Source organism: Oryzias latipes, chromosome 5, assembly GCF_053564925.1.
Source record: "Oryzias latipes strain Hd-rR chromosome 5, Olatipes_Hd-rR_3.1".
Classification (NCBI taxonomy): domain Eukaryota; kingdom Metazoa; phylum Chordata; class Actinopteri; order Beloniformes; family Adrianichthyidae; genus Oryzias; species Oryzias latipes.
The window spans coordinates 35,124,376-35,151,918 of record NC_136241.1 but is presented as its reverse complement, the minus strand read 5'-3'; the positions used below and the strand labels follow the sequence as shown (position 1 = coordinate 35,151,918).

Genomic DNA, 27,543 nt, shown 5'->3' with positions numbered 1-27,543 from the left:
TCCAGCTTAGAGGAAACGTTTAAACGGGGGTTTAAAAGATGTTAACATGTCAGGAAGTCTCATTCTTGGTGTTCAGTCTTCTGCCAAATGTTTGCTTCAGATGCAAGTTTTGAATTGGAACCAAGAACGAACAGATTTTCTTTTACTTAGTTCCAATTAGAATATGGGTACAGTGGTGCAGTGGTTAGTGCTCAGGCCTCACAGCAAGAAGGCCCCTGGTTCAAGTCCCGGCTGGGGGACCTGAACCAGAACACCAAAGGAGGGCCTTTCTGTGGAGTTAGCATGTTCTCCCCGCGCACGTGTGGGTTCTCTCTTCCTCCCACCGTCCAGAAACACGCTTCACAGGTTTATTGGTTACTGTAAATTGTCCATAGCTGTGCGTGTGAGAGTGCACGTGTGTGTGATTGTGACCCTGTGACAGACTGGCGACCCGTCCAGGATGTCCTCTGCCTTCACCCACTTTTCTAAGCCACAAACTGGCTTAGAAAATGAATAGATAAGAAAAGAATATAAAAAATCTCTGTCAATGTCACATTTGTCTCCCTGTTAAAACAAACCTTGTTAACTTTGTCTTTTTCCTTAATATGGTCTGTTTTTGTTCAAAGCAAAATGAAAACAGCAGAGATTACAAAAAGGTTTATTTCTTTCCCCCTCTTCACAGAAAAACAGACTAAAACTAAAGGCGTTGGACATGAAGCCTCGGCGATGCAGAGACGCCTCTGCAGATGCAAACCTGTCTAAGTTACTGGTCATAAAGAAGGAGCTGCAAAGGGACGGAGCACCATTCTGGAATCGCTCTTCTCAAATTTGTCATGTTTTTTCTGGTGCCGTTCGAGTGCTGGGGGAGCCGAGTACCAGAGCAGGTTCTGGCAGGGAGGGGGTCAGTCAAATGAACATTAAATCAAGTATTTGCGCAAACAGAAGGTGAGGAAGGGGTCAAACTAGAATCTTCTGATGCAGACTTTACTTCTTCCCTGACTTCTTGATGCCCGTGCCACCTAGAGGTCAAAAACAGAAAACATTAAGAAAGAAAAAAAGGCATGAGAACAAAACTACAACGTTTAAGCCAACTGTGCAGCAGAGTAGCTCACTTAGTAAAAATAAAATAGAAACCGTTAAAAACCTGTTTTGGTTTCATCTGGAAGTTTGAAAGAAAGTTGGTTTTTGCTCTTGAAAGCAACATCATAAAGAAGGAACTTCACATCGTGATCAATCGGCTACATTGATTACAATAAGACACTTTCTTTATGTCTTCGTTTTTTTTTTAATGGTCTTGACATTTGGACCTGGAGTCCGTCAGAATAAGTTCTATCCATCCTTCAGTGTTCGGAGAAACACGATAACTGCTGTGACCAGATCTCCTCTGCAGGTCTTCACTCACCCAGAGGTCCTTTTCCAGATGCTTTGGCCTTCAGCGCCTCCAGGGCCTTCTGTTCTTCTTTCTGCTTCTGCTTATACGCCACCTCATCCTGTGGAAACACACAAAAAAGACTTGCACTACGGTACAGGTGACCCAATTCCCCAAAAAACTTTAAAACATGTTAAGAGTCCAAACAATCAGTTATTCCTATATGAATTACTACACAATCTGTGACTTGGTGGGAGTCAGAGACCCAGAAATATGGCCGAAAAGACACTTACATCATCCATTTCTTTGGACTGCTTTTTGGGAGCCTTCAGGGGTTTCTTTTTGCCTCCTAAGAAACAAATTAAACACCACAAGCTCTTTGATAATTCAAGATTATTATATTTTAAATATAACATGAACCCAGAACAGCCACGAAACCAGCCCAGCAATTTAAAAAAAGCAAAGGTTGAATAAATAACAACAAAGGTGTTAAATAATCATAACCAGATAAAAAAACAATTACACGCGGGTCTTCTTAGCTATTGTCGAACCAGGCTACGAACCGACAATGCTCTAAAAAGCATATGCAACATTAACATTTATACACAAAAGAAACACATTAGCTCTCCCAACTATAGGCATTTCTCAAAAACATTTAAAGAAAACGCTGATATCCGTTCGGATGGATGGAACATCCCATTTGTTTAATTTAGCATAAACTAGCAAACCGCCCACAAAATCCCGCCTTTGGGAATGCAGTAAAAACTGTTTTCTGGGGTCAAGCAGAAAATGTAAACAAAACCATGATACCTTCTCTGCCAGACATGTTTAGAGTTGCTAATATTCGTAAAAAGATATGAAAATAATGTTGCTGCGAAGGCAGCCGGTGCTAACGATGCTAATCCACGCAGTCAGGACCCCGGAAACAGAATCCCTCTTAAGTGCCTGAACGAAAATACTGAGGAGACGCGACTCCTGTTCATTGATTATAGTTTGGATTAAAATCTGATTTCCACGGGGACAGAAATGCTCTGACAGCACGTCCAGAAGGTGCGTTTGTGCTAAACTTTGCGGAATAAATACATTCTCCTTGAAAATAGTTCACGCAATAAAATGTCAGATAGCCGGTTAGTGTTAGCATCATCGTAAAGCTAGCAAAGCTACCCATACAGCAGGTAACCTTGACAGATAAACTTTAATTTAAGTTAAAAACATTTATATTCAAGGTAGTGTGTCTCTAAAAGGATTCTGACGACTTATTCTGCACATTAAGCGGTAAACTGACTTCTAATTACCTCTTCAATAATTAGACAGTTGTTGGCTAAATATAAAAGTGAAAGTCATAGTTTGGAATGAGAGAGCACAGATGAAATGACTTATAAACGTTTATTAAATACATTTTTCTTAAGGTTAAGGTCAGTCTTATCAATCTAAGCTGATAACATACATGTGAAAGGTGACCGTGATTACGTCACTGACTTACAGCTTTATCTGTGATGAACTGCAGGATGTCAAGTTTTTTTGTTTTTTCTCTTTTTTTTAAAATCGACATTGCTATCATATTTTTGCTCTTTTCTTTATGTATTTTATTGTTTTTTTAAATGTACAGATACATTCAAATATTCGATGCGTAAAATAATGGGGGGGTCAAAAGTAGAAAAACGTTCCACTTTTTAGAAATAATAAATGTTTACTAAATGTTGGGTTTGACAAAAGTTAGATACTAGTCCCCTATTTGGAGTTTTTTTTAAACTTATACGTTTTTCAGTCTGCAGTAGTTTTAGTCTTTTTTAAGTCTATGATACTTGGTTATTTCATTGTTTTTATACTAATATGAAGGTTTTTTTATTTTATTTATATCCTCAAGTCTTTTTTTTTGTGTGTTTATTGTGGCAAATGGACCTTGAGTCTGTAATAAAGCTTCTGTATTTCTTCTTCTTTTAACAAACCCAGAGGACCTGCATTCCCAGTAGTAATGTAGTAAAGCATGTGCAGATGCTGAAAGCTGAAGGTTTTCATCGAGGATCCTGGAAGTGATTAAAAAGAGGGAAAGACGTTTCAAATATTCAGTGGAAATGACCCCATAAAGGCGTTAGACAGACACCAAAATGCAGAACAATCTGAACTTAATTGCCATCAGAAGAATGAATTGACCTGATTAGGGTTGGGCGATGTCCCTTAAATTGGCGGTTGACGATGTTTGCTGTCAACCATCGGGATGGACGATGACATCGTCGGGGGGGGGGGGGGGGGGGGGGGGTATTTTTACATTTTTCGTTCTTATATAACTGCTATTCGTTTTTTTGCTTTTTTCATTTTATTTCCCAACTAATGGTTAATCCGCGATGATCCAGTATAAACTGAGGGAAGTGACTTTAACAAAAAAAAGTAACAAACAAAATAGAAAAGAAGTAGTCCGCTCCCGCACTTCACTAGTGAAGTGGACTGGCGGAGCGCGGACTTCCAGCTTTGTGTTTGATGGGAAGGGGGGGGGGGGGGGGTACTTGAGCGCTATGTGTGGGAGATTTAAGACTGCGATCCGTCCCGCAGCTCTAGGGGTACAAGCAACCGAACTCAGAACCGGGTCTAAAAGTGTGTGTCTGAGCACAGCTCGGATCGTCAGCAGACACACACGGCGGTTTGAGCATCAAAGCAGAAATGTCGCTCAGTCCTTAGAAAACATTCAAACATTCCTTTTACTCTCTTTCACCCTCCCCTCACATTCTTCCCCTCTCCCTCCCCACACACACTAAATGTAACAAATAAATAAAAAATAATACGACAAAAAGGGGTTTATACAAATCTACTCTCTAGTTTCTTGAAGTTATATAACCTCTTTTTGTGATAGTAAAACCTGTCCAACACAAAAAGCCTTCAGCTCTAATCTGTTTGCTCAGCTGTTGGACAGAACAAGTTAAAAAAAAAAAAAAAAAAAAAAAACATTCAAACAATCACGTGGATTTGTGTTTCCAGTCGTGTCCCGACTAAATAAAGGCTGATGTTATTCTTACATGTTTACGTGCAGCCAGGATGCAGCGCCACCCAAAGCTAATGTTGTTAGCCCGTGTTAGCATACTGCTAATCCTGGCTTCGTTCAGAAAAAGCACTGACCACACGGATTAAAATTCAAATGATGAGCGAACAGGTGTTTCATAATAACCGTAACATTATTAAAAGCACGTTTAGAAGATCGTCTCGTATTTTACCGAGCTGACATGTCAATGTATAAAGCCGCTCGGCGCTGTTAAACATTGTTTTGTATTGAATTGTTACATTCAATAAAGTTTGAAAAAAAAAGCCGCTCGGCGGAATTTATATCCTTCCGGTTTCAAACCCTACTGCGCGTGTGCGAATGATTTATTCCGACGGAAAGTGTGACCTTAGTGAACGTTTTTATATTCTGAAAACATTTTTCTGGGCCCATGTACACGGTTGGATTCTAATCCGACCATTGATCCCATCAAGATATTCAATTTTTTTTCAGGTCTTTTACCATAAAGAAATGCAGAGTGATGCAGGAAAATGCTGTGTGTTACTGTTATTGGACGTGACCGCAGCCTTTGACACTGTCGACCATCGTGTCCTCTTGGACAGGCTACAAAACTGAATCCGCTTTAAACTGGTTCTCCTCTTATCCGACTGTTGTATTGTCCAAGTTAAAGTCCTCCTCTGCATTCCTCACTTCTGGTGTCCCACAAGGCTCAGTTTTGGGACCTTTATTGTTCATTTTGTATCTGCTGCCTTTACAGCATATTTTAAGTTCTTTTAATTATATTTCTTATCATTTTTATGCTGATGATATTCAGCTTTATGTGTCTTTTTAACCCCAGGATGTTTTTAAAATACAGATTTTACGCATGTGTCTGGATTCAGTCAAGAGTTGGATGAACACCAACTTTCTCCAACTAAATGAAGCCAAAACTGAGTCTGTGCTCCTGACAGCTGCCCCCCCCCCCCCCCCCCCCCCCCTCAAGATAGTCCAGTGATTCGGTCCAATTGCTTCCTCTATCAGTCCGTCTGTCAGGAACCTCGGGGTGACTCTAGACCCGGTTTTAACCCTTGACTCTCATGTCGGGTCACTTATTCGTTCTTGTTTTTATCATCTTAGAAACATTGCTAAACTGAGTCCAATTGTGTCCTGAGATGGAGATTCTCATCCAGGCTTTTATATCTTCTTGTCTTGATTTCTGCAACTCCATCTTCACACGTTTAAGCACAAAATCTCTAGAACGGCTCCAGGTTTTCCAGAACGCTGCTGCAAGGCTTTTAACCAGTTCATACAAGTTTTCACCCGTCCCCCCGTTAATAATCCAAGTTTTCACTCGTCCCATCGTTAATAATCCAAGTTTTCACCCGTCCCCCCGTTAATAATCCAAGATTTCACACGTCCCCCCGTTAATAATCCAAGTTTTCACCCGTCCCCCCGTTAATAATCCAAGTTTTCACTCGTCCCCCCGTTAATAATCCAAGTTTTCACCCGTCCCCCCGTTAATAATCCAAGTTTTCACCCGTCCCCCCGTTAATAATCCAAGATTTCACACGTCCCCCCCGTTGTTAATCCAAGTTTTCACACGTCCCCCCGTTAATAATCCAAGATTTCACACGTCCCCCCGTTAATAATCCAAGATTTCACACGTCCCCCGTTAATAATCCAAGTTTTCACCCGTCCCCCCGTTAATAATCCAAGTTTTCACTTGTCCCCCCGTTAATAATCCAAGTTTTCACTTGTCCCCCCGTTAATAATCCAAGTTTTCACCCGTCCCCCCGTTAATAATCCAAGTTTTCACTTGTCCCCCCGTTAATAATCCAAGTTTTCACTCGTCCCCCCATTAATAATCCAAGATTTCACCCGTCCCCCCGTTAATAATCCAAGATTTCACACGTCCCCCCGTTAATAATCCAAGTTTTCACCCGTCCCCCCGTTAATAATCCAAGTTTTCACCCGTCCCCCCGTTAATAATCCAAGATTTCACACGTCCCCCCGTTAATAATCCAAGATTTCACACGTCCCCCCGTTAATAATCCAAGTTTTCACACGTCCCCCCGTTAATAATCCAAGTTTTCACCCGTCCCCCCGTTAATAATCCAAGTTTTCACCCGTCCCCCCGTTAATAATCCAAGTTTTCACCCGTCCCCCCATTAATAATCCAAGATTTCACCCGTCCCCCCGCTAATAATCCAAGTTTTCACTCGTCCCCCCGTTAATAATCCAAGTTTTCACACGTCCCCCCTTTAATAATCCAAATTTTCACACATCCCCCCGTTAATAATCCAAGTTTTCACCCGTCCCCCCGTTAATAATCCAAGTTTTCACACATCCCCCCGTTAATAATCCAAGTTTTCACTCGTCCCCCCGTTAATAATCCAAGTTTTCACACATCCCCCCGGTTAATAATCCAAGTTTTCACTCGTCCCCCCGTTAATAATCCAAGTTTTCACACATCCCCCCGGTTAATAATCCAAGTTTTCACACGTCCCCCCGTTAATAATCCAAGTTTTCACCTGTCCCCCCGTTAATAATCCAAGATTTCACACGTCCCCCCGTTAATAATCCAAGTTTTCACTCGTCCCCCCGTTAATAATCCAAGTTTTCACACATCCCCCCGGTTAATAATCCAAGTTTTCACTCGTCCCCCCGTTAATTATCCAAGTTTTCACACATCCCCCCGGTTAATAATCCAAGTTTTCACACATCCCCCCGTTAATAATCCAAGTTTTCACTCGTCCCCCCGTTAATAATCCAAGTTTTCACACATCCCCCCGGTTAATAATCCAAGTTTTCACCCGTCCCCCCGTTAATAATCCAAGTTTTCACACATCCCCCCGGCTAATAATCCAAGTTTTCACACGTCCCCCCGTTAATAATCCAAGATTTCACACGTCCCCCCGTTAATAATCCAAGATTTCACACGTCCCCCCGTTAATAATCCAAGTTTTCACCCGTCCCCCCGTTAATAATCCAAGTTTTCACTTGTCCCCCCGTTAATAATCCAAGTTTTCACTCGTCCCCCCATTAATAATCCAAGATTTCACCCGTCCCCCCGTTAATAATCCAAGATTTCACACGTCCCCCCGTTAATAATCCAAGTTTTCACCCGTCCCCCCGTTAATAATCCAAGTTTTCACCCGTCCCCCCGTTAATAATCCAAGATTTCACACGTCCCCCCGTTAATAATCCAAGATTTCACACGTCCCCCCGTTAATAATCCAAGTTTTCACACGTCCCCCCGTTAATAATCCAAGTTTTCACCCGTCCCCCCGTTAATAATCCAAGTTTTCACCCGTCCCCCCATTAATAATCCAAGATTTCACCCGTCCCCCCGCTAATAATCCAAGTTTTCACACGTCCCCCCGTTAATAATCCAAGTTTTCACACGTCCCCCCTTTAATAATCCAAATTTTCACACATCCCCCCGTTAATAATCCAAGTTTTCACCCGTCCCCCCGTTAATAATCCAAGTTTTCACACGTCCCCCCGTTAATAATCCAAGATTTCACTCGTCCCCCCGTTAATAATCCACGTTTTCACACATCCCCCCGGTTAATAATCCAAGTTTTCACTCGTCCCCCCGTTAATAATCCAAGTTTTCACACATCCCCCCGGTTAATAATCCAAGTTTTCACACGTCCCCCCGTTAATAATCCAAGTTTTCACCTGTCCCCCCGTTAATAATCCAAGTTTTCACCTGTCCCCCCCGTTGTTAATCCAGCTGCTCTGGCTCCCCATCCGTCTCCGAGTACATTTTAAATCCTGCTTTTAACCCACACAGCTCTCAATAGCCGAGCACTGGTCTATAGAAAGACCTTGAGCAGCCGTCCACTCCCAGCAGGTCCCTGAGGTCATGTGACCAGGGTCTGCAGGTTGTTGCAGACTAAAGGTGACAGAGTCTTTGCAGCAGTGGCTCCATCCTCTGGAACTCCCTTCCTCTCAGCCTCACATCTGCAGACTCAGTGTTTTCTTCTAAAAAGCAGATAAAAACATCTCTATTGATTTTTTATAATTCTCTTTATATTCTGGGTTTTAATGGGAAGAACTTTGTGATTTTTATCCTGAAAGGTGCTGTATAAATAAAGTTTATTATTTTTATGACTAAATCTATCAGTAATATCTGTTTCATCAGGATCGTCTTAACAGACAGATACTTTATCTGGAGGAATTGTTTTTTACAGATTGGATATTGAGGAATGACATAAATGTGAGCTGCTTCCTCATGCAGATCCATTATTTCTCGTTTGTTTCATGTGGTCTGACTGCTTCTGTGTTTCCTGCAGGCGCCTGTTTTCCTGTGAGATTGGCTGCTTCTCTTCTCCATGAGGTGCGTTCGCTGTCTTCATCCTGAAATCCAATGCAGGACTGCTCATCTCTGCCCCCATGGTCTACTTTCTGTTTGCTTCTCTGCTGGTTTAGCTCTAATTTAGCTGGATCGGGTTCTTCTGCATTCGGACTGAACCCACCTGGGGGAGAAGCAGTGGTGTTAGTTCTGCAGAACCAGTCCTGATCCAACTCACTCTGTGTTCTGTACAGGAGAACCCCGGCTTGTCTCTGGGCTCAGGGCTCGTGCCGTCTGTCCCGGCACCGCCTGCCCTTTAGAACCGGTCCGGTCCAAACCTACGCTTCTCTGCAGCAGCCTGGGCCTCCTTCGCCCTCCACTCCCCCCCCTGAGAATAGAGGTGGAGCCGAGGCAGTGAAGGAGCGCGTCCTCTCTGCCTTCCAAGTACAGGAAGTCCTTGTGACCTTCAGAGTGCAGGTGTCAGTATCATCATGTGGGCCATCTCACTGTGCTCTGTCTCCTCCAGCATGCGGGCGCTTTGGGGCGGCGGTGGAGTCAGAGGTCGGCTCAGGCGGCCTCAGCCACCGTCAATCACTGGTGGGGACGGTACGAGGAGTTTGTGGGACTCAACGAGGTCCGAGACGCTCAAACCAAAGTGACCGAGGTCAGTGAGAGGAGGCGCTGCTCCCAGGTTTATGCAGCGGTCAGATGACCTAAGATGACGAGCGGGAAGGAGGCTTTCAGCGTGCAGGTGCGCTCCTTTCAGGCTGAGGCGGCGTTCATGGTGGCCAGGGGCATCGTGCGGGAGGCGCATGGCAGCTTGGAGGCCCTGCAGGGCCGGCTGAAGGAGGTCAGAGACCGGCTGGACAGGGTCTCTCGGGAGGAGGCGCACTACCTGGAACTGGCAACGCTGGAGCACAAGCTGCTGCAGGTGAGCTGAGGAGAACCCAGGAGGAGAACACGCCTGCAGGGAAACCATGACTGAAATCCGCTCCTTTCACCACCTCCTGGACTGCAGGAGGAGCGGCGACTCCGGACGGCGTACGAGAGTGCAGAGGGCTCGGAGAGGGAGAAGTTCTCCTTGTTCTCAGCAGCCGTCAGGGAGAGCCACGAGAAGGAGAGGACGAGGGCGGAGCGGACCAAGAACTGGTCCGTCATCGGCTCGGTGCTGGGAGCGCTGATCGGCGTCATGGGATCGACGTACATCAACCGCGTACGGCTCCAGGTGAGGAACCATCTGTGGAAGCGTCTCAGGTTCTGCTGGACTCTCCCGTCTGCTGGGGGAAGCGTGCGGTTGGAGGTCACAGATGTGCGCTTGTGTCCTCGCAGGAGCTGAAGAACCTCCTCCTGGAGGCTCAGAAAGGTCCCGAGAGCCTGCAGGAGGCGCTCAAAGTCCAGGCTGGAAACCACCGCTCCCAGCAGGACGAGCTGCGCTCGCTCATCGACAGTCTGAAGGTCGCTCTGGCGGACGTGTTCACGTGGCGGGACGGCGTTTCTCCACAGAGGTTGGGCCCCCCCGCAGAGCCTCCTGCTGCTCCTCCTCTGGCTTTGAGGGACCTCGGCGTCAGCAGCCAGAGGAGTCTGTCCCTGCTGGAGTCGCTCCCGCCACAGCTCGGCCGGCTGGAGCGAGGCCTCGGGCGGGTTGAGGGCGGCGTGTCCGCCGTCAGAAGACTCCTGGAGACCAAACCACAAACGGAAACGCAGACAGTGGTTCAGGCTGGGGGTCTGCAGCTGCAGGGGGAGGGGCAAAGGGAGGCGGAGACGGCGGGGAGGAGTCTGGCGGAGGCTCAGAGCATGCTGGGAGAAAAGATCAGGACCAACACTTTCTACACTGCGGTGTTCACCTACACGGCGTCAGCCATCACTGTCTCTGCCGTCTACCTGCTGCTCAGAGGATCGTGAGGCGGGAACACAGCGGGATTATAATCCAAGGAACTTCAGTGCCTATAGCTCCTCCCCCTCCTTCTCCCACTTAACACTTTGATGGAAATTTTTTTCCGATCTGATCTCAAAATAAGGATCTGTTTAAGGATTTTTCTGAACACGAGCAGATTTTAAGACGAGTGCCTGGATTATCGGACAAAACCATCGGCCTTTTCGGCCAATGAGCCGCTGACCTTTGAGGAACCCGACCTGCCGATGATCGTCAGAGCAGAACATGGATGCAACCATGCGTTTATGCATATAGGATGAAAATGAGATGCAGAGACACGCCTCTGTTTTATCTTAATGTTATTGACACTGATGATGAAGAAGAATAAATGACTGGAAATCTCATGTAGCACCTAAAACGTTTCTTATTTTTGTCTCTCACGCTTTAAACTAAACGTTTAACATCAAGACTTTTTTTTTTACACAAACGAATAATTACAAATTTGAGGCTTAAAATAAAAAACAATCACAAAAACGGTTTTTAATGATGTGTGATTCCAAAAACATCCACCAGGGGGCAGCAGGTGAATATGTTTTGTTCAGGTCACAACAAGAAAAAAACAAATTAGAAAAAAAAACATCCAAAACAAACATGGTAAACAAAAAATTAGTGAGTTTTTAAAAACCACAAAATGTCCTTTTAAAAGTACAAGAACAACAAAAAATGGAGACAGAAAAGGTTGAAGGAAAAGCAAACAAGTTGCTTCAAAAACATCCAAAACAAACATTTTCTTCCATTTTCTTTGTTGTTTTTAAGCGTTTTGTCGTTTCTGAGTGGGTCCTGGTCAGTAAAGGTCACGTGAGGTCATGTGCACCAGAACAGACCTGGATGTGACAAAGATGTTGGATCATCAGAGACTCTAAATCTGAACTCTCAGAAGCAAAGGTGCTGCTTTTGCCGTTTGTCTTCAGTGTTTTTGAACCGTGTGTTTGATAATCCCCTGGAGCATCAGTGATGTAAAGGCACACGTGCACGTGCTCACACACATGCACAGGGATTCGAATCGCACTCCTCCCATCTCAAACGCCCTCGAGGTAGCCAGTGTTCCACCTCCTGTGAAGTTCAGCTAAGCGGCACGTGCACATGCACGCGTGCACGCCCATACACACGCCCACACACTGAGGCTGTTTTGAATGTTTTTGTCTTGAAGCGACGTTGGAGCAGAGAGGATCCTGAGAGCTGAAGGGGAGAAGCTCACGTGGACGTGGACGCTCTCATGCCTCGGAGCTGTGACCTCAACCACTTCTTTAAAAATTGACATCATGTTGTCAAGCAAACAGTGTCTCAACTTACGCCCCCCTCCCTCCCTCCCTCCCTCCCGGGTTCAGGTGTGTAGCTCCACTCCTCTAGGTTTGCACAGGTTGGGTTAGAAGATCCATTGTTACCCCACCGCTGTGCTCTCAAGAGTCTCTGACGGGTAAAAAGCAGACTTTGCTCAGAGGGCAATAGAGCAAAGTTCGTGCACGTGAAGACACTAATAGAGCAAAGTTCGTGCACGTGAAGACAGTTTCTTTCTCCACCGAGCTCACCTGAGAAGCTCCTTTTGCAGGTCTTTGTCTCGCCGGCTGCAGGTGTTCTGGACCGCGTCCGCAGTCGCCTGTCCAACCATTTTTCTCTCAGACGTTTGTTCCTGAAAGAGCTGTGAAGGTGACATCACGGTCCACAGCAGAACACACTCACCTGAGCACAGGTACCTGCTCACCTCTACACAAACAGGACCTTCGTATGTGTGCAGGAATGACATAGGATCTATGCTGAACTTGTGTTTGTGTTTGTGGTCGGTCATCTGCCCCCCGCGCTTTCCTTCCACAACCTCGGGAGGCAAAACATGTCTTTGTCTTGTGATCCTTCATCACCTCAGAGGATCCCGATCTCATCAGGCCCCAGAGACGGATCCACTGAAACACAAAACTGTTGCTGTTCTTCACACCAAAGAGTTCACTTCTAGTAGAAGAGACCAGAAAAGAATTTCTGTAGTTTCTGACTGTTTGCAGTCTGAGCTGGTTTGAAATCTGAAACAATAGGAAAATAAAACAAAACCAGGGTTCGGAACCGGAAATGCGAAAGTTCACACGTGTGTAAGTTTTGTGTTGCGATCCTCTTTTGTTTCCTACAGGATGTACACAAACACAAATAAAGATTTCTTCACAAACTTTAAAACACGTTCTTTTGGTTCTGCCTCTACTGAAGCCCAAAATGTGAAAAAAGAAAAACACATCTATTGGCAAGGAGGAACCCCGCCCCCACTTCCCATTGCTGAGAGCTCTCTGTTTACACTCTCTCTTGCCAAAGTAGCCCATGGATCTGTTTGTCTGCAAGTGGGGCAGAGCCTGTGACACACTGACTGTAGATTTCACCTCCCAAAGACGATCTTCAAAAGACAGTTTTACATCTGATCCTGATTCACAACGATTGAAGAAAGAAATATTCAGAATGCAATTTTAGGCTTAATTGTCGGAAAATATGTCCTCCATCATCAGAAAAAAACACCAAAAACAGGATTTCAAAATCCAAATCCACCCCAAAGGCATCATCTCTGAGTCCTGATCACATGTGGAGAAAATGTGAAAAGGCTGGAGATCGTCTATGAAGGTCAAAGCGTCCAAACTGGACATCCTTGATGGACAATCAAAGTTTTAGTTTTCCTTGAATCCTTTTGTTGTTGTTTTGTGTTTGAATTGCCGCTGCCTTCCTTATCAAAAATGAAGGTTCAACCCTGTAGATCTCAGCGGCGGCGCCTCTGATATCGTCTGCTGGAACGATGGCGCAGAAGTGTTTGTTTGAAGGTCAGCCGGCATAAGAAAGCACCGCAGTCACGCTTATGTAAGACTTCCTGTCAGATGAGTTTCTCTCCAGGTAATAAAGCATCTTCTGTGAGAACGATGGCAGTGAAGGCCTCAAACGAAGAATCCAAACTAGATCATGATGGAAATCTAAACCTGACCTGGGAGGAATTTGTGAAGATGTTTTACAGTAGCTGCGGTTTCATGGACAAAGGTAATCCGAATGAACGCCTGATCAGAATGAAATTGCGTCACGTAAACACGCCGTTTGGAATACTCTGCACCCCTCAGACCCATTTGGATCAGCATTTCTTTCTGATGGAGATCGGTGGTTATGCCGATTGTTGATTCGATCGTGGTGCATCTAAACAGTTTATTCTGATCGTGGGTCACTGCTGCTCTGGTTTAGGTCATGCATAGACGGTGTGGACAGGACCGGTCGCCCGCTCCACTCGTGCAAACCGTGTCTCTGAGCAGAGCAGCCGGACTCCTAGCTTTGTGTTTGCGGGCAGAGGAGGATGCTTTGTTACGGTGTGGCTCCAGAGGAGGCTCCGGACCGCGATCCGTCCAGCTGCTCTGCGTGATCGAGCTGCCGGACTCAGGAGAACCGGGTCTCCAGGCAGGACCGGGTCTACAATCAGAGGAGCGGCTCTGTCTCTTAAAAAAAACATCAAATGTGTGGTTAGAAAGACTCAGAGCGAAATAAAGCCTCATGATTCAGGAGACCCCCCCCCCCCCACTCATGTGTGACCTGCAGCCGTTTAGGCTCCCACAATGTAGAGCTTTCTTGGCTTGATCCATTTGGATCATAAATGTGACACAGAGGTGGAAAAGTGCTGTCAGAGGGAAGTGAAGAGCTTTACAGCTTGTGGGTGTAAACTTTTCTCAACCCTGACCCAAATGACTCTGCAGGTTCTGAGTCTGCTGATTAGATTGTAAACCTTTGGAGTCGGTGTCCAGAGTGCTGGCTGAAGGAGCCAAACGCCAATGCAGATACTTCAGAGCTAGACAGAAAACCAGAAAAGGTTTGACCAGGAGAATCTGGATCCTGATGAGGGGAAGGCAAAGCAGAAAACAGGTGGGACTGAAGATGAAATAAAGGAAAGACAAAACTGCTAAATATGAAGGGATGAGCAGAGCAGATCCCAGATCCTCCCGGTTCACTCTGCTTGGCCTTCATGAGGTCTTCTTCTTCTCCAGCTGCATTCCTCTGCTGCAGTCGCTTCAAACAACACCCCTGTGTGTTGATAAGAGGAATCTACTGCAGGTTGAAACTCTGATAAAAGTTGAGCAAAAACAATATTTCATCATCTCTGTTTTCCTACGTTCATACAGCGGAGAAAAAAAAGTGTTTGGTCATCCACCAACCGTGCAAGTTCTCCCTCTTAACCCTTGTACTATCTTAGATGACCCCCCCCCCCCCCTTCCATTGACGTGTTCTCCCTACCATGACAAAGGTGGATAAAGGTGGAAAGATTTCATGTAATCCATGGACACCAGTGAAGATCATTGAAGAAAAAAGGTTCAGAGCACTGTCTAGTGGGTCTAGATGACCCACTCCCAATGTTAAAGTGCGTAGGATAGAACAAGGGTTACAAAGAGAAGAGGTCTGTCATATCCATCATAGATAGACCTCAACTATGAGACACCACATAAATTATGATGGAAAATAAGTATTTGTTCATCTACAAACAAACATTTCTGTCTCTCACAGACCTGTAACTTCTTCAGTAGAGGATCCTCCATCCTCCACTGGTTACCTGTATTAATGACTCCTGTTTGAACTGGTTATCTATAGAAAGACACCTGTCCACAGCATCAAACAGTCACACTCCAAACTCCACTGTGGAGACCAAAGAGCTGTCTAAGGACACCAGAAACCAAGTTGTTGACCTGCACCAGACTGGAAGACTGAATCTGCAACAGATAAGCAGCTTGATGTAAAGAAATCACATGTGGGGGCAATTCTTAGGAAATGGAAGACATACAAGACCACTGAGAATCTCCCTCCATCTGGGACTCCCCCCAAGATCTCACCCTGTGGGGTCAGAATGATCACAAGAACGGTGAGGAAAAATCCCAGAACCCCACAGGGGACCTAGTGAATGACCTGCAGAGAGCTGGGACCAAAGTAACAAAGGTACCATCAGTAAGACACTACACCACCAGGGACTCAAACCCTGCAGGGCCAGACGTGACCCCCTGCTAAAGCCAGTAGATCTTCTTCCAGCCCATAATCCTGCATGGGATCATGAGCTATAATTCCTTACAAAGTCTTCCTTTTTAACAATTGTCCTTTTGTTTTAGCCCCCAAAAGAATTAGAGTGAAGGAAACAGAACAGAACAATAATAGAGAACCTCAGAACCAAGTTTCTCAGGTTCTGTGTGAGGTTCTGTGTGAGGTTCTGTGTGAGGTTCTGTGTGAGGTTCTGTGTGAGGTTCTGTGTGAGGTTCTATGTGAGGTTCTGTCTGAGGTTCTGTGTGAGGTTCTGTCTGAGGTTCTGTCTGAGGTTCTGTCTGAGGTTCTGTGTGAGGTTCTGTGTGAGGTTCTGTGTGAGGTTCTGTGTGAGGTTCTATGTGAGGTTCTGTGTGAGGTTCTGTGTGAGGTTCTGTCTGAGTTTCTGTCTGAGGTTCTGTCTGAGGTTCTGTGTGAGGTTCTGTCTGAGGTTCTGTGTGAGGTTCTGTGTGAGGTTCTGTCTGAGTTTCTGTCTGAGGTTCTGTCTGAGGTTCTGTCTGAGGTTCTGTGTGAGGTTCTGTCTGAGGTTCTGTCTGAGGTTCTGTGTGAGGTTCTGTCTGAGGTTCTGTGTGAGGTTCTATGTGAGGTTCTGTGTGAGGTTCTGTGTGAGGTTCTGTCTGAGTTTCTGTCTGAGGTTCTGTCTGAGGTTCTGTGTGAGGTTCTGTCTGAGGTTCTGTGTGAGGTTCTGTGTGAGGTTCTGTCTGAGTTTCTGTCTGAGGTTCTGTCTGAGGTTCTGTGTGAGGTTCTGTGTGAGGTTCTGTCTGAGGTTCTGTGTGAGGTTCTGTGTGAGGTTCTGTCTGAGGTTCTGTGTGAGGTTCTGTGTGAGGTTCTGTCTGAGGTTCTGTCTGAGGTTCTGTCTGAGGTTCTGTCTGAGGTTCTGTGTGAGGTTCTGTGTGAGGTTCTGTCTGAGGTTCTGTGTGAGGTTCTGTGTGAGGTTCTGTGTGAGGTTCTATGTGAGGTTCTGTGTGAGGTTCTGTGTGAGGTTCTGTCTGAGTTTCTGTCTGAGGTTCTGTCTGAGGTTCTGTGTGAGGTTCTGTCTGAGGTTCTGTGTGAGGTTCTGTGTGAGGTTCTGTCTGAGTTTCTGTCTGAGGTTCTGTCTGAGGTTCTGTCTGAGGTTCTGTGTGAGGTTCTGTCTGAGGTTCTGTCTGAGGTTCTGTGTGAGGTTCTGTCTGAGGTTCTGTGTGAGGTTCTATGTGAGGTTCTGTGTGAGGTTCTGTGTGAGGTTCTGTCTGAGTTTCTGTCTGAGGTTCTGTCTGAGGTTCTGTGTGAGGTTCTGTCTGAGGTTCTGTGTGAGGTTCTGTGTGAGGTTCTATGTGAGGTTCTGTGTGAGGTTCTGTGTGAGGTTCTGTCTGAGTTTCTGTCTGAGGTTCTGTCTGAGGTTCTGTGTGAGGTTCTGTGTGAGGTTCTGTCTGAGGTTCTGTGTGAGGTTCTGTGTGAGGTTCTGTCTGAGGTTCTGTGTGAGGTTCTGTGTGAGGTTCTGTCTGAGTTTCTGTCTGAGGTTCTGTCTGAGGTTCTGTGTGAGGTTCTGTGTGAGGTTCTGTCTGAGGTTCTGTGTGAGGTTCTGTGTGAGGTTCTGTCTGAGTTTCTGTCTGAGGTTCTGTCTGAGGTTCTGTCTGAGGTTCTGTCTGAGGTTCTGTGTGAGGTTCTGTCTGAGGTTCTGTGTGAGGTTCTGTGTGAGGTTCTGTGTGAGGTTCTGTGTGAGGTTCTATGTGAGGTTCTGTGTGAGGTTCTGTGTGAGGTTCTGTCTGAGTTTCTGTCTGAGGTTCTGTCTGAGGTTCTGTGTGAGGTTCTGTCTGAGGTTCTGTGTGAGGTTCTGTGTGAGGTTCTGTCTGAGTTTCTGTCTGAGGTTCTGTCTGAGGTTCTGTCTGAGGTTCTGTGTGAGGTTCTGTCTGAGGTTCTGTCTGAGGTTCTGTGTGAGGTTCTGTCTGAGGTTCTGTGTGAGGTTCTATGTGAGGTTCTGTGTGAGGTTCTGTGTGAGGTTCTGTCTGAGTTTCTGTCTGAGGTTCTGTCTGAGGTTCTGTGTGAGGTTCTGTCTGAGGTTCTGTGTGAGGTTCTGTGTGAGGTTCTGTCTGAGTTTCTGTCTGAGGTTCTGTCTGAGGTTCTGTGTGAGGTTCTGTGTGAGGTTCTGTCTGAGGTTCTGTGTGAGGTTCTGTGTGAGGTTCTGTCTGAGGTTCTGTGTGAGGTTCTGTCTGAGGTTCTATGTGAGGTTCTGTGTGAGGTTCTGTCTGAGGTTTTGTCTGAGGTTCTGTGTGAGGTTCTGTCTGAGTTTCTGTGTGAGGTTCTGTCTGAGGTTCTGTGTGAGGTTCTGTGTGAGGTTCTGTGTGAGGTTCTGTCTGAGGTTCTGTCTGAGGTTCTGTCTGAGGTTCTGTGTGAGGTTCTGTCTGAGGTTCTGTCTGAGGTTCTGTGTGAGGTTCTGTCTGAGGTTCGGTCTGTGACGCGTTTCTCCTCTGACGTCTGTTCCTGCAGTCTGAGGAAGAAAATCCTCATTAAGAAGAAATTAGGGTTTTGAGTTTAGATGTGTGTCTGTGTGTAGTTGTGTGTCGGTGTGTAGTTGTGTGTCGGTGTGTAGATGTGTGTTGGTGTGTAAATGTGTGTGTGTCTGTAGATGTGTGTGTGTTTTGTCATTCATAATGATATATTTGAAGGCTCTTTTAGTGCTCTTTTTCCTCGTCTTTGCCATAAAAGACCAAAATGTCTGAATCTAAACATCTGTCAGAGAAACAGTGGAAAAAGTGAATTCTACCATGACTCAGCGCCTCGTGAGCCGCTCTGAGAGAAACGTGTTTCATAACCAGCTGGAGCTCAAACAAAAGCCGGAGACTCGGCGGTGCTTCCAGACGATCAGGAGATTCTGGACCAGAACTCAGAGGAGACCCAGTTCTTGATTGTTGATCCAGGATCTAACGTGAGAGTCTAGAACCTTGACCCCACCTAAAACCTCCTTGAATTACTTTATCAATACATTATTTATTGATACAGTATTTATAAATACGAATCAATAAATGTGACCGCTGTCAATAAGAAAATCATACAAACCACATGTTCAGATCTGTAGTACTTCTGTAATCTTTTTTATTTTCTGATGATAGACTGGCATCCCGTCCAGGATAAACCCCGTCGACAGCAGCTGGAATCGCCCCAGCAACCCCGTGACCCCTACAGGGTGAGTTTGAAGGACTGTTGATTGTCTCCTTTGTCCTCTATAATGGACTTTTTTGGCTCAGAAAGAACATCAAAGAAAATACTGTCATCTTCTTGATATAACAACTGCTCCCAATCAGAGACAGACATTTTTACTTCACACCGCATTGACTCTACTAAACATAAGGATTGTCAAACTGAGTTTGATTAAATGCTTGAATGAGAGTGACAAAATGAAAACTTACACTATGTTACCAAAGTATTGGCTCAACCATCCAGATGATCAGAATCAGGTGTCCTCATCACCTGACCAGGTGTATAAAATCATCACTCAGGCCTGCAGACTGCGTTCACAAACATTTGTGAAAGAACGGGCTGATCTCAGGAGCAGAATGGCTGCAGAGCTCCACAGGTCATGTGACCTTCAGATTACAAGTCCAGCACGCAGAGAGCTTCATGGAACGGGTTTCCACGGCTGAGCAGCTGCATCCATCCACACATGACCAAGTGAACGCAAAGCACTGATGCAGCGGTGCATAAAGACCTGGAGGACAGAGTCTGGTGTGGATAAACTTGGACCTGACCGGCTCAGAGTCCTGACCTGAACCCCATGGAACCCCTTTGGGATGAATTAGAGTGGAGACTGAGATCCAGGCCTTCTCCACCAACATCAGAGTGTGACCTCACCAATGACCTTCTGGAAGAACGGTCCACAACTCCTAGAAACACTCCTCAACCTGGTGGACAGCCTTCCAGAAGAGTTGAAGCTGGAAAAGCTGCAGAAGGTGGACGGCAGGATTGAACTCTATGGGTTAGGAATGGGACGGTCCTTCAGTTCAGATGTGAGTCACGGCAGGAGAGACAATACTTTAGGTAATATAGTCCATCTTTTTGCTATTATAGTTACTCCTAATAACAAAAAAATAAAATTAAAAATTGTTAAACATTGTTTTTTTCACACTTCAGTGTTTTAACATCATGGGGAATTTGGAGGATTTACTTCTTCAAACACCTCAGCTGATCAGCTTCACATGAACTTTTTCCCTTGGCAGGTCCTTCAGTTTCTCTTCAGACTTTAAGTTACATTTTCAAACGTATGTCATCAAAGCTCAAACATTATGAACGGCATCGTCGGCCTTCACCTTTACCTGAGCACACCTGCCCTCAGCAGAGGCTGAAGGGGTTTGGGGGGGGTTTCTCACCCGTCCTTAGCAACGGGCGTAAACCAAACCGCCTCCTGGCAACCCGGCTGGCAGCTCTGTTGTCTGGAGACGAGCAGCAGCGTGAAGCAGAGCAGACCGTCAGGCTCCACTGAGGCCCACGTTTAGGTGAATGATCCTTGTGCTGCAGATTTATCCTTTTTTAACTTCTCTTTTCAATTTCTCAGAATGTGAGTGACGTGGATCGACGGGGACCTTTCATCCCAGAAGATTATGTTGTCATTGCCCCACACTGACTTTATTCCTGAGAGAAACAACAGACGGTCTTCTGAAAAACAATCGTCATTTCCTTTAGATGTGTTCCTCCTCTTATCAAAGACGTCCTTCCAGAGTCGGTGAGGATCTCCGCTTGTCCTTGATAAATTCAGTCATCAAAAGCCTAAAGCTAAGTGGGCCTCGGTCAGGATATCATGATGCAAACACGGCTTTTGCATGAGGAGTCACGTTTCACATCTTTGTTTTCTGAAGAACTAAAGTTTTCACCCTGTTGTACTTTAACCAGAAGATTTTTTCCGCATGAAAACGCCTGCCTCTTTCGATTTAACCAAAATTATCACTTTAGGTTCTATGAAGCTTTATTTGTTTACTTTCAGGTTTAAATTATCACTGCTTTGAGCTTCTACATCGAGGATGACGGCTGCTGAATGGACGTCATGGTCAGATGGTTCAAATGTTTGGTTTTTGACATTTTTAAGAAAGAATTCAAAGTAAAGCTTCAGTTGTTTCTGTTAAATGTTTGATAAAGCGTCAGATTTTAGAAATCAGACCTGTTGCTGCACAAAATGCAGCAGATTTATTGAATTTCAGAGCAGTTTTAATCAAAACCACAAACGTTTGTTTTCAGGTTTGCCATAATATCTTTAATTTATTTAATATAGGGGACAGCGCATATTAATAAACACTTCTGTCAATATGCCAGAGTTAGCCAAAGGGCTATTTTTCATCTGCAGTCCCTGGGTAGATGTTAAAATCACCCTAAAAGATCAAAATAAATTACACATTTACATAACATTACATACATATATTAAACAATGCATTCAATAAAATTAGCAGTTAACCTAAAAACAAATTAGTGATAAAACGATCAAAAATCAGACAAATGTAAGAACATACGCGCACATCTTGGAGTTTTTGGATATTTTTTTTGGCGTCTGCTGTCTGAGCTCTTTGCTCTTACTGAGAGTCTTTGTGTAAATAAGATTCTGTGTGAGAAAAAGGCTTCCTGCCTCTCAACTTTGACCCGTTCTGCAGACGCCGCTCAGAAAAGGTGCAGCCGGGGTGGAACGAGTTCAGGGGCCCTCCCTCCTCCGGTCGATCCAGATGAAGCTGAGAAAACATCAGCAAATCAGAAGGCAAACACTCCACATGATGGATTACAGCTCTAATTGGCATTTAATCTTCAAATGTTTTTGCATGACTTCCTACAGACGTAAAATGAGTCAGCAGAGAGTCGTGTCAATGTTATCTAACTCTGCTTTTGGATTATTACTCCTGTGAAAGATATGACTACTTTAACGCCAGCATGTCCACCATTGCTGAAATAAATGCATAAACATTGATAAGTCTGTAATCATTAAACCTCATCATCAGGAATCAAAAGAAGAAAAAGGAAGAGATAAAAATAATCACATCTGATTAAAAGTAAGCTTCCTCGGGTGTCTCTGGTCAAATAATGAAACTAAATTGAAAGTAACAACCGTTAAAAGCAATATTATAAAAAAAAAGTCTATTTATCAGGGAAATGGAACACAGGGTGTTTCCAGTTCAAACCATTGAAGGTTTTTGGTTCCTAAAAAATGTCAACACAGCAAACGAGCGTTTTCAATTCAAAACAGAAGTGAATGAATGTAAAAATGTATGAAATCAATATAAACATCTGGTTTGTGCGATTACAAACCTGTCAGACCTGCATCCCTGATGCTGTTACATAACTCTCTGCACACACACCAGCCTTACATAACCTGTTCATGTCAGATTCTAATCCAGCCTAACGAACCCCTCCCGCCACAGGAATCTGCTGGCTGGATGAGAAGGGGGGGGGGGGGGGGGGGTCTGTGTTGGGGTAAGGGGTTGATTCCCATACTCGGTCCTGGTGTTCAGCGTGCCCATGAGCAGAGCAGCATCAGTGACTCATCCAGGTCAGCCGCTTTAATCTGGTTAATCTGAGACCCTCCTGAACAGAGAGTGGACACGTCTGGACCGAGCGGCACAGACAGGAACTCCAGCTCAAAGTGACGGAGTCCTTTATGGTTCAGCTGACAGGAATTTGTGTAAAATCTCTTCTTTTATTAAAGCGCTGAGTCAGAGATTTTTCTGTGCATGTTTGAGCGTCACGACTCTGTGTGATGAAGAGCAGGAGCAGCTTTTATCGCGGTAACCCTGCAAACCCCACCGGCTCTTTGTGAGGGATTACCTGAGTTTTGTCAGTGCTTTACAAAAAAAAACAGTCCTCTAGTTTCTTAATCTTTATAATCTCCTTTTAGATATTGCAGAAGTTCTCACCTGTAGACAAATTGCTGCAGGGTGTGTAAGGGAACATAATTCATACGAAAGCCCTGAACACCATTGTATGGCCTGCAGGTCCCTGCCCCAACCCTGACCGCCACTTCTGATCTCTCTCCATCTGCTCCTGCCACTTTTTTCAAAATGCTGGTTTTCCTGGATTTATCTCCATAGCAACCATGACATGCTTTGGTTGCCTGGGGGTGGTGAACAGGTCTGTGTCATTTTTAGAAGAATCGGCAAAAGTCAATTTTTGGATTTCTTTGGCAACAGGGTTTTTTGTTAACCACGCCCACATATATGTTCATTTTGTATTTTAAATTGTTTTGTTCAGCTTGAGCCGACGATTCATGATTTACATTTTCACAATGTTTCGGTAAAAAATGTGCAACATGGGAACGCCACTTTTGCAAGCTCGCCACGCTAACGCCGTTCAGAATCTATGAAAGTGAAAACCAAGAATGTTTTTTTCCCATGTGGCTTCACAATGATGCTCGAGGAGTTAGAAAGTGTTAGATCTAAGAACCTACAGTTGAAAAAACACACACACGTGCTTTTATTTCTCACAGTCAGACATGAAATGACAGTAAACTTTTCCTGTTTCAGGTCTTTTACAATTAACAAAATGATTTCTATTTACTAAAGACACGTTTTTATTCTAAGTCAAACAGTTACACACGCTAAGGTCACTACTTCTTTAAACAATTTGGAAACCCCAGATGATGTCGTCTCTTTGGAAGCTTGTGATACGTTTATTGACAGCCTTGGAGTTGACTTGAAACACACATGTGTGTGGGTGTGTGTGTGTGTGTGTGTGTATATATATATATAGATATCTATATAGATAGATATATTACGGCACATTTCAAACACACTTGCTTGTAAAGCATCATGGGACAGTCAAAAGAAATCAGTCAACATATCAGGAAGATCACGGTACTAGGTTTAGGGGCTGTCATCTGGACTTAGTTTTTAAAGTTAGAAGACGTTACACCTCTCAGGATAAGAGGTGTAACTTTAAAAACTAAGTCCTGATGACAGCCCCTAAACCTACTACTATGATGGAATCAACCTGGATGAATGAGAGTCTTCATAGACATGTTAGGAAGACAATTGTGGATTCTGGTTCCTCCTTGGGTGCATTTTCCAGATGCCTGAAGGCGCCACGTTCATTTGTTCAGGCAACTGTACACAGGTATATAAACATCATGGGAACGTCCAGCAGTCGCATCGCTCAGGAGGAACACGGGTTCTGTGTCCCAGAGACGAAGGTACTTTGGTCTGATGTGTGCAGAACAACCCAAGGACCAAGGCAGAAGATGTAGTGAAGATGCTGTCTGTAGATGGTAAGAATGTGTCATTGTCACCAGGGAAACCTGTTGTGTTCAGACACGGGCTACTCTGCCAGGAAGAAGCCGTCACTCCAAAAGAGACAGAGAAAAGCCAGTTAGTGCAGTGAACTTCATAATGTGTGTATTATTAATTGACTTCTTGGTTTTTTGTTATCAGACACGGGTTGTGTTTTTCACATACCTGACATGCGTCGACAGACGTCTTCCATCTTCGTCACGACTCTGTCACGATCTTGTTTTCAGCGGTAGGGGTGTGTGTGGACTTCAAGTCAGCTTACTCCTGATTGGCAAAAGTAGTTGCCATAGAAACGATGACTCAGGCCGACTCGGACTAATTACTGTCGTCTGGCTTTAACATTGCGGTGTCCCCATCATGAACAAAATGGCGCCTGAATAGGCTATAATTTTGCTAAATTTGGAAATAAGGCACCTTCTATGGGTGTATCACACTCACTCCGTCCAGTTCTCTCTTATACAGTCAATGGTCAGAGGGAAAGCCCCCCCCCCACCCCCTCTTGTTGACCTCCGGGTTTGACCCCTGCTGGATGGCCTCTTGCGTGTGTTTATTTTCTAGTCAAGTGCGCCCTTTATGCGGTGCGTGGAAAACGCTCCTGTTTACTCTGCGCTGTGAGAACCGTTCCCTCTTGATGTCCAACCCCCCCCCCGCGGCGTCAGTTTTCCTGGAAAACCTGCTTTGTTTGACCCCCCCGGAGGCTTTTTTGTCTGGTCATGCTCTGTCTGTGATGTCTGCTAGACAAAAGGGTGGGATCACACCCTGACGCTCTCATGACGAACGTCCCTGAGCCCCCGCCTGCCTACGGTCGCCGGCGTTCAGCTGACCCGTAAACCTGTAGAAAAGTGAGGTTTCCTCTTCCTGTAGAGGGAATGAACGTGGTCAATGTGGACTTTTCTGTGGCGTCTGATTTATCCGGTCTAATCTGAATAATCGCTGGTCTGCTGCTCAGATTTGGTTTAATCTCTAAACCACTTTCTCAAACTTTTGTCTGATTCAATTCCAGAGTTTTGAGGTTCCATGTCAGGACTGGAAAACCTTCAAGGATAACAGAGATATCTGCTGGCATTTAGCTTTCTTGTTAAAATCTTTGTTTTTACACTTTTGAAGCAGAGTTTAGGTAGAGAGGCAGACTTATCCAGCTGATTTATGGTGCGACACAGCGTCCAAGAGAAGCTTATTAATATGGATCACAAACAGATTCTTTTTTCAACCATAAACAACAGTTCTGAGCTTTTAATTTACTGTAAAGAGGCAACTGTGAGGCTCGGACAGTATAGACCACTATTTAAGGTAAATTCCACAGTCTATGGGTCAGTCAGTGAGTCAGACTGACCCACCGGCAGACTATAATGACTGCAGGAAAGTTTTAGGAGAAGGATTAACCTGCTGACAACCAGCAACGCCTGATAGTCCTCTGTAGAGGACGTATCTAAATCGGAAATGCCTCCCAACCACTTCAGACTATTGAATGAACTCCTTTTGTACCGACAGACTACATCTGGGGTTTCTCAGTTGTACTATAGGTGAAGGGGCAGGACTCTGGGAAATGTAGTTTTTGATTAATTTAAACATTCTTTGATTGGACAATTCTTTTTGTCTGGCAGTCAGGATTGAAGCCGAGTAACAAGAGGGGCAATTTGGATTTTCAAAGGTTAATTTATTTCTGAATATTTGTCAGTTTTTCACAAATTAAATGGGAATTCGTTGGATACATTTGTCTCTTTAGAACCACAGACTGACCTACTGCTGCTTCACTGCAGTAAGATTTGACCAGGTCGGCCTTCTGGCCTGTATGGTTTATTTCTGAAGACCTGTAGGGCGCCACGCTTTCACTTTCTCCTTGAGGCTCGGCTGAAAACTAAAGTATGAGTTCACCACTAGGGGCTTGTTATACAGTCAAGCTGTCTTTATTCAGTCCATCAAACATGGGCAGCAACGCTCATGCTCACACTGCAGCTCGTTTTTTTTACCTCTCCGTCTGGATGTTAAGTGTCATTGCTTTCCCTTATTTTTAAGCCTAAATGGGGCGTGGTCAAGCAGATGAGTGTTAGCCTACCAGCTCAGCTTTGGACCTTTTACAGAGAATTTGTGGTTGGTCTAAGCTGGACATGATGGCAGCCGCTGTCCAAAACAAGTCACCAGGTGATACTTGGCTGGTTGTTCCCACCTGTCTGCATGGACCTCACAGCTCTGTGGTTACATGAGTTTTTGCAGAGACCAAATGTGTCTGTGACGTTTTCCCAGGACAGACCCAGAGGAGGAGTTTATTTAAATTTACGTAGTTGAAAGCAGACAAATGTTTTTTCAGTGTTCAAACTCCTGTTAGCCCCCCCCTGTTAAAAAAATCTGCAGTTAAAAGTTTGAGATCAGAGTCTTACTGAAGGGTTTGAGTCTCATTTCAAATGATTTTCACACATAAGCTTCATCCCATTTGTCTAACAGTATATTCTGTTCCATTTGAAAGCATGACAGAAAGCACGTGCACGGCCTGCATGCACGGTATAGCTGATGCTCTCATTCATAATGGGTCTATTATTGGATCTTGTGCACATATTCATCAGCCTTCTGTGAGCAGGCTAAGTGCTTTGTTTTGGTGCTTGTCTGTAAAGGTCAGGCTGTCCCGTTTCAGAGACAGACTACATGCTTTGGTCGAGGTGAGGCCTGGATGTGTTACAGCCCACCTGGATGTGTTACAGCCCACCTGGATGTGTTACAGCCCACCTGGATGTGTTACAGCCCACCTGGGTGTGTTACAGCCCACCTGGGTGTGTTACAGCCCACCTGCCTGCGCAGACGGATCTCTGCAGCATTTCTATCTGTTAAAAACACACAGATTATACCTGGAAGAATGTTTAAACTGCAATGCAACCCAATGTCAGGATACCTGCTGCCAAAACAAAAACCAAATGAGGTCACACCAGCGGTGAGTCAGGTTTTATTGAGACCAGGACAAACAAGCACGGATCCCCGAATTCTATTTTCCTCCATTTTTATTTTTGTTTTTAAGGTTCTGCTATAAACACAGTTGTTTGGAGAATCTGAGTTTCCAGTCTTATTACTAACTCCTCTGAATCATATAATCAGCAAAGCTTCCTGCTGGTTTTCAGAGAATTCCTGACCTTGCTGCTGATTATCTTGTTCTTGTATCGTGAAGAAACTCTGCGGGTCGGAAAAGAAACAGAAACAGGTCTGGAATGTGGGTTGGCAGTTTTAACTTCCATCAGATTACAGCTGAGAACTGTTACCATTAGCCGGTCCAATCTTTGATTGATCTTAATGGATCTGATGCATTGAATCTTTTGATGAATATTTCACTCACATTACATCTCAGTCCTGAAAGCACATGGAGAAGTAACCCATTTCTTTGTTAACTCTAAATAATAGACTCGTGCCTACTCTGTCATGCCTTTAAATCAGTACAGAGGGTGTGGAGCTGGTCTACTGTTCAATGACCAAAGCAGAAACCGCTGTCCAAATCTGAATCTGAGGTCTGTCTGTGGCCAAACTCTCCTCTCCATACCTCCTCTGTTATAGACTTTCCCAGGGAAACTGAGGAGTGTGATTTCCCGGTAGTTGAAACACACCCTTCGGTTCTCATACCTGAAAGGGGAACCACCACTTCAGTTTGCCTGTCCAACAGTACTGAAGGAGCTAAGCCTACAACTCAGCTACTGAGAATGTTTTGACCCAGGGTGAGGTTGACGCGCATGTGTTTGCTCCAGTCATTAATGTCCACTCTCA

At 44.9% G+C, this 27,543-nt stretch overlaps 2 protein-coding genes and 1 long non-coding RNA gene across 5 annotated transcripts; 2 read left to right on the top strand and 1 right to left on the bottom strand.

Moving 5' to 3' along the window:
- Positions 1-621: 621 nt before the first annotated feature.
- tma7 (translation machinery associated 7 homolog) lies at positions 622-2,314 on the bottom strand. The gene is made up of 4 exons (XM_020701089.3): positions 2,159-2,314; positions 1,642-1,697; positions 1,382-1,469; positions 622-998 (listed from the first exon to the last, which is right to left on the bottom strand). The coding sequence occupies exons 1-4, from the start codon at positions 2,172-2,174 to the stop codon at positions 964-966; spliced, it is 195 nt and encodes a 64-aa protein (XP_020556748.1). The 5' UTR covers positions 2,175-2,314; the 3' UTR covers positions 622-963.
- ccdc51 (coiled-coil domain containing 51) lies at positions 2,259-10,910 on the top strand. Its single transcript, XM_023955323.2, has 7 exons — positions 2,259-2,398; positions 8,621-8,664; positions 8,874-9,063; positions 9,146-9,283; positions 9,386-9,550; positions 9,638-9,844; positions 9,949-10,910. Exons 2-7 carry the CDS (start codon positions 8,660-8,662, stop codon positions 10,519-10,521), a joined length of 1,278 nt encoding a protein of 425 aa, XP_023811091.1. The 5' UTR covers positions 2,259-2,398; positions 8,621-8,659; the 3' UTR covers positions 10,522-10,910.
- A 7,169-nt stretch (positions 10,911-18,079) lies between these two features.
- Positions 18,080-21,586, top strand: LOC144992360 (uncharacterized). 3 transcript variants are annotated; one of them, XR_013656243.1, is made up of 3 exons: positions 18,080-19,585; positions 20,100-20,267; positions 20,526-21,586. It is a non-coding gene; the product is annotated as an uncharacterized LOC144992360 (long non-coding RNA). The 3 variants fall into 3 exon arrangements; XR_013656242.1 differs by having other exon boundaries at positions 18,081-18,476; positions 18,661-19,585; positions 20,100-21,586; XR_013656240.1 differs by having other exon boundaries at positions 20,100-21,586.
- Positions 21,587-27,543: the final 5,957 nt, after the last annotated feature.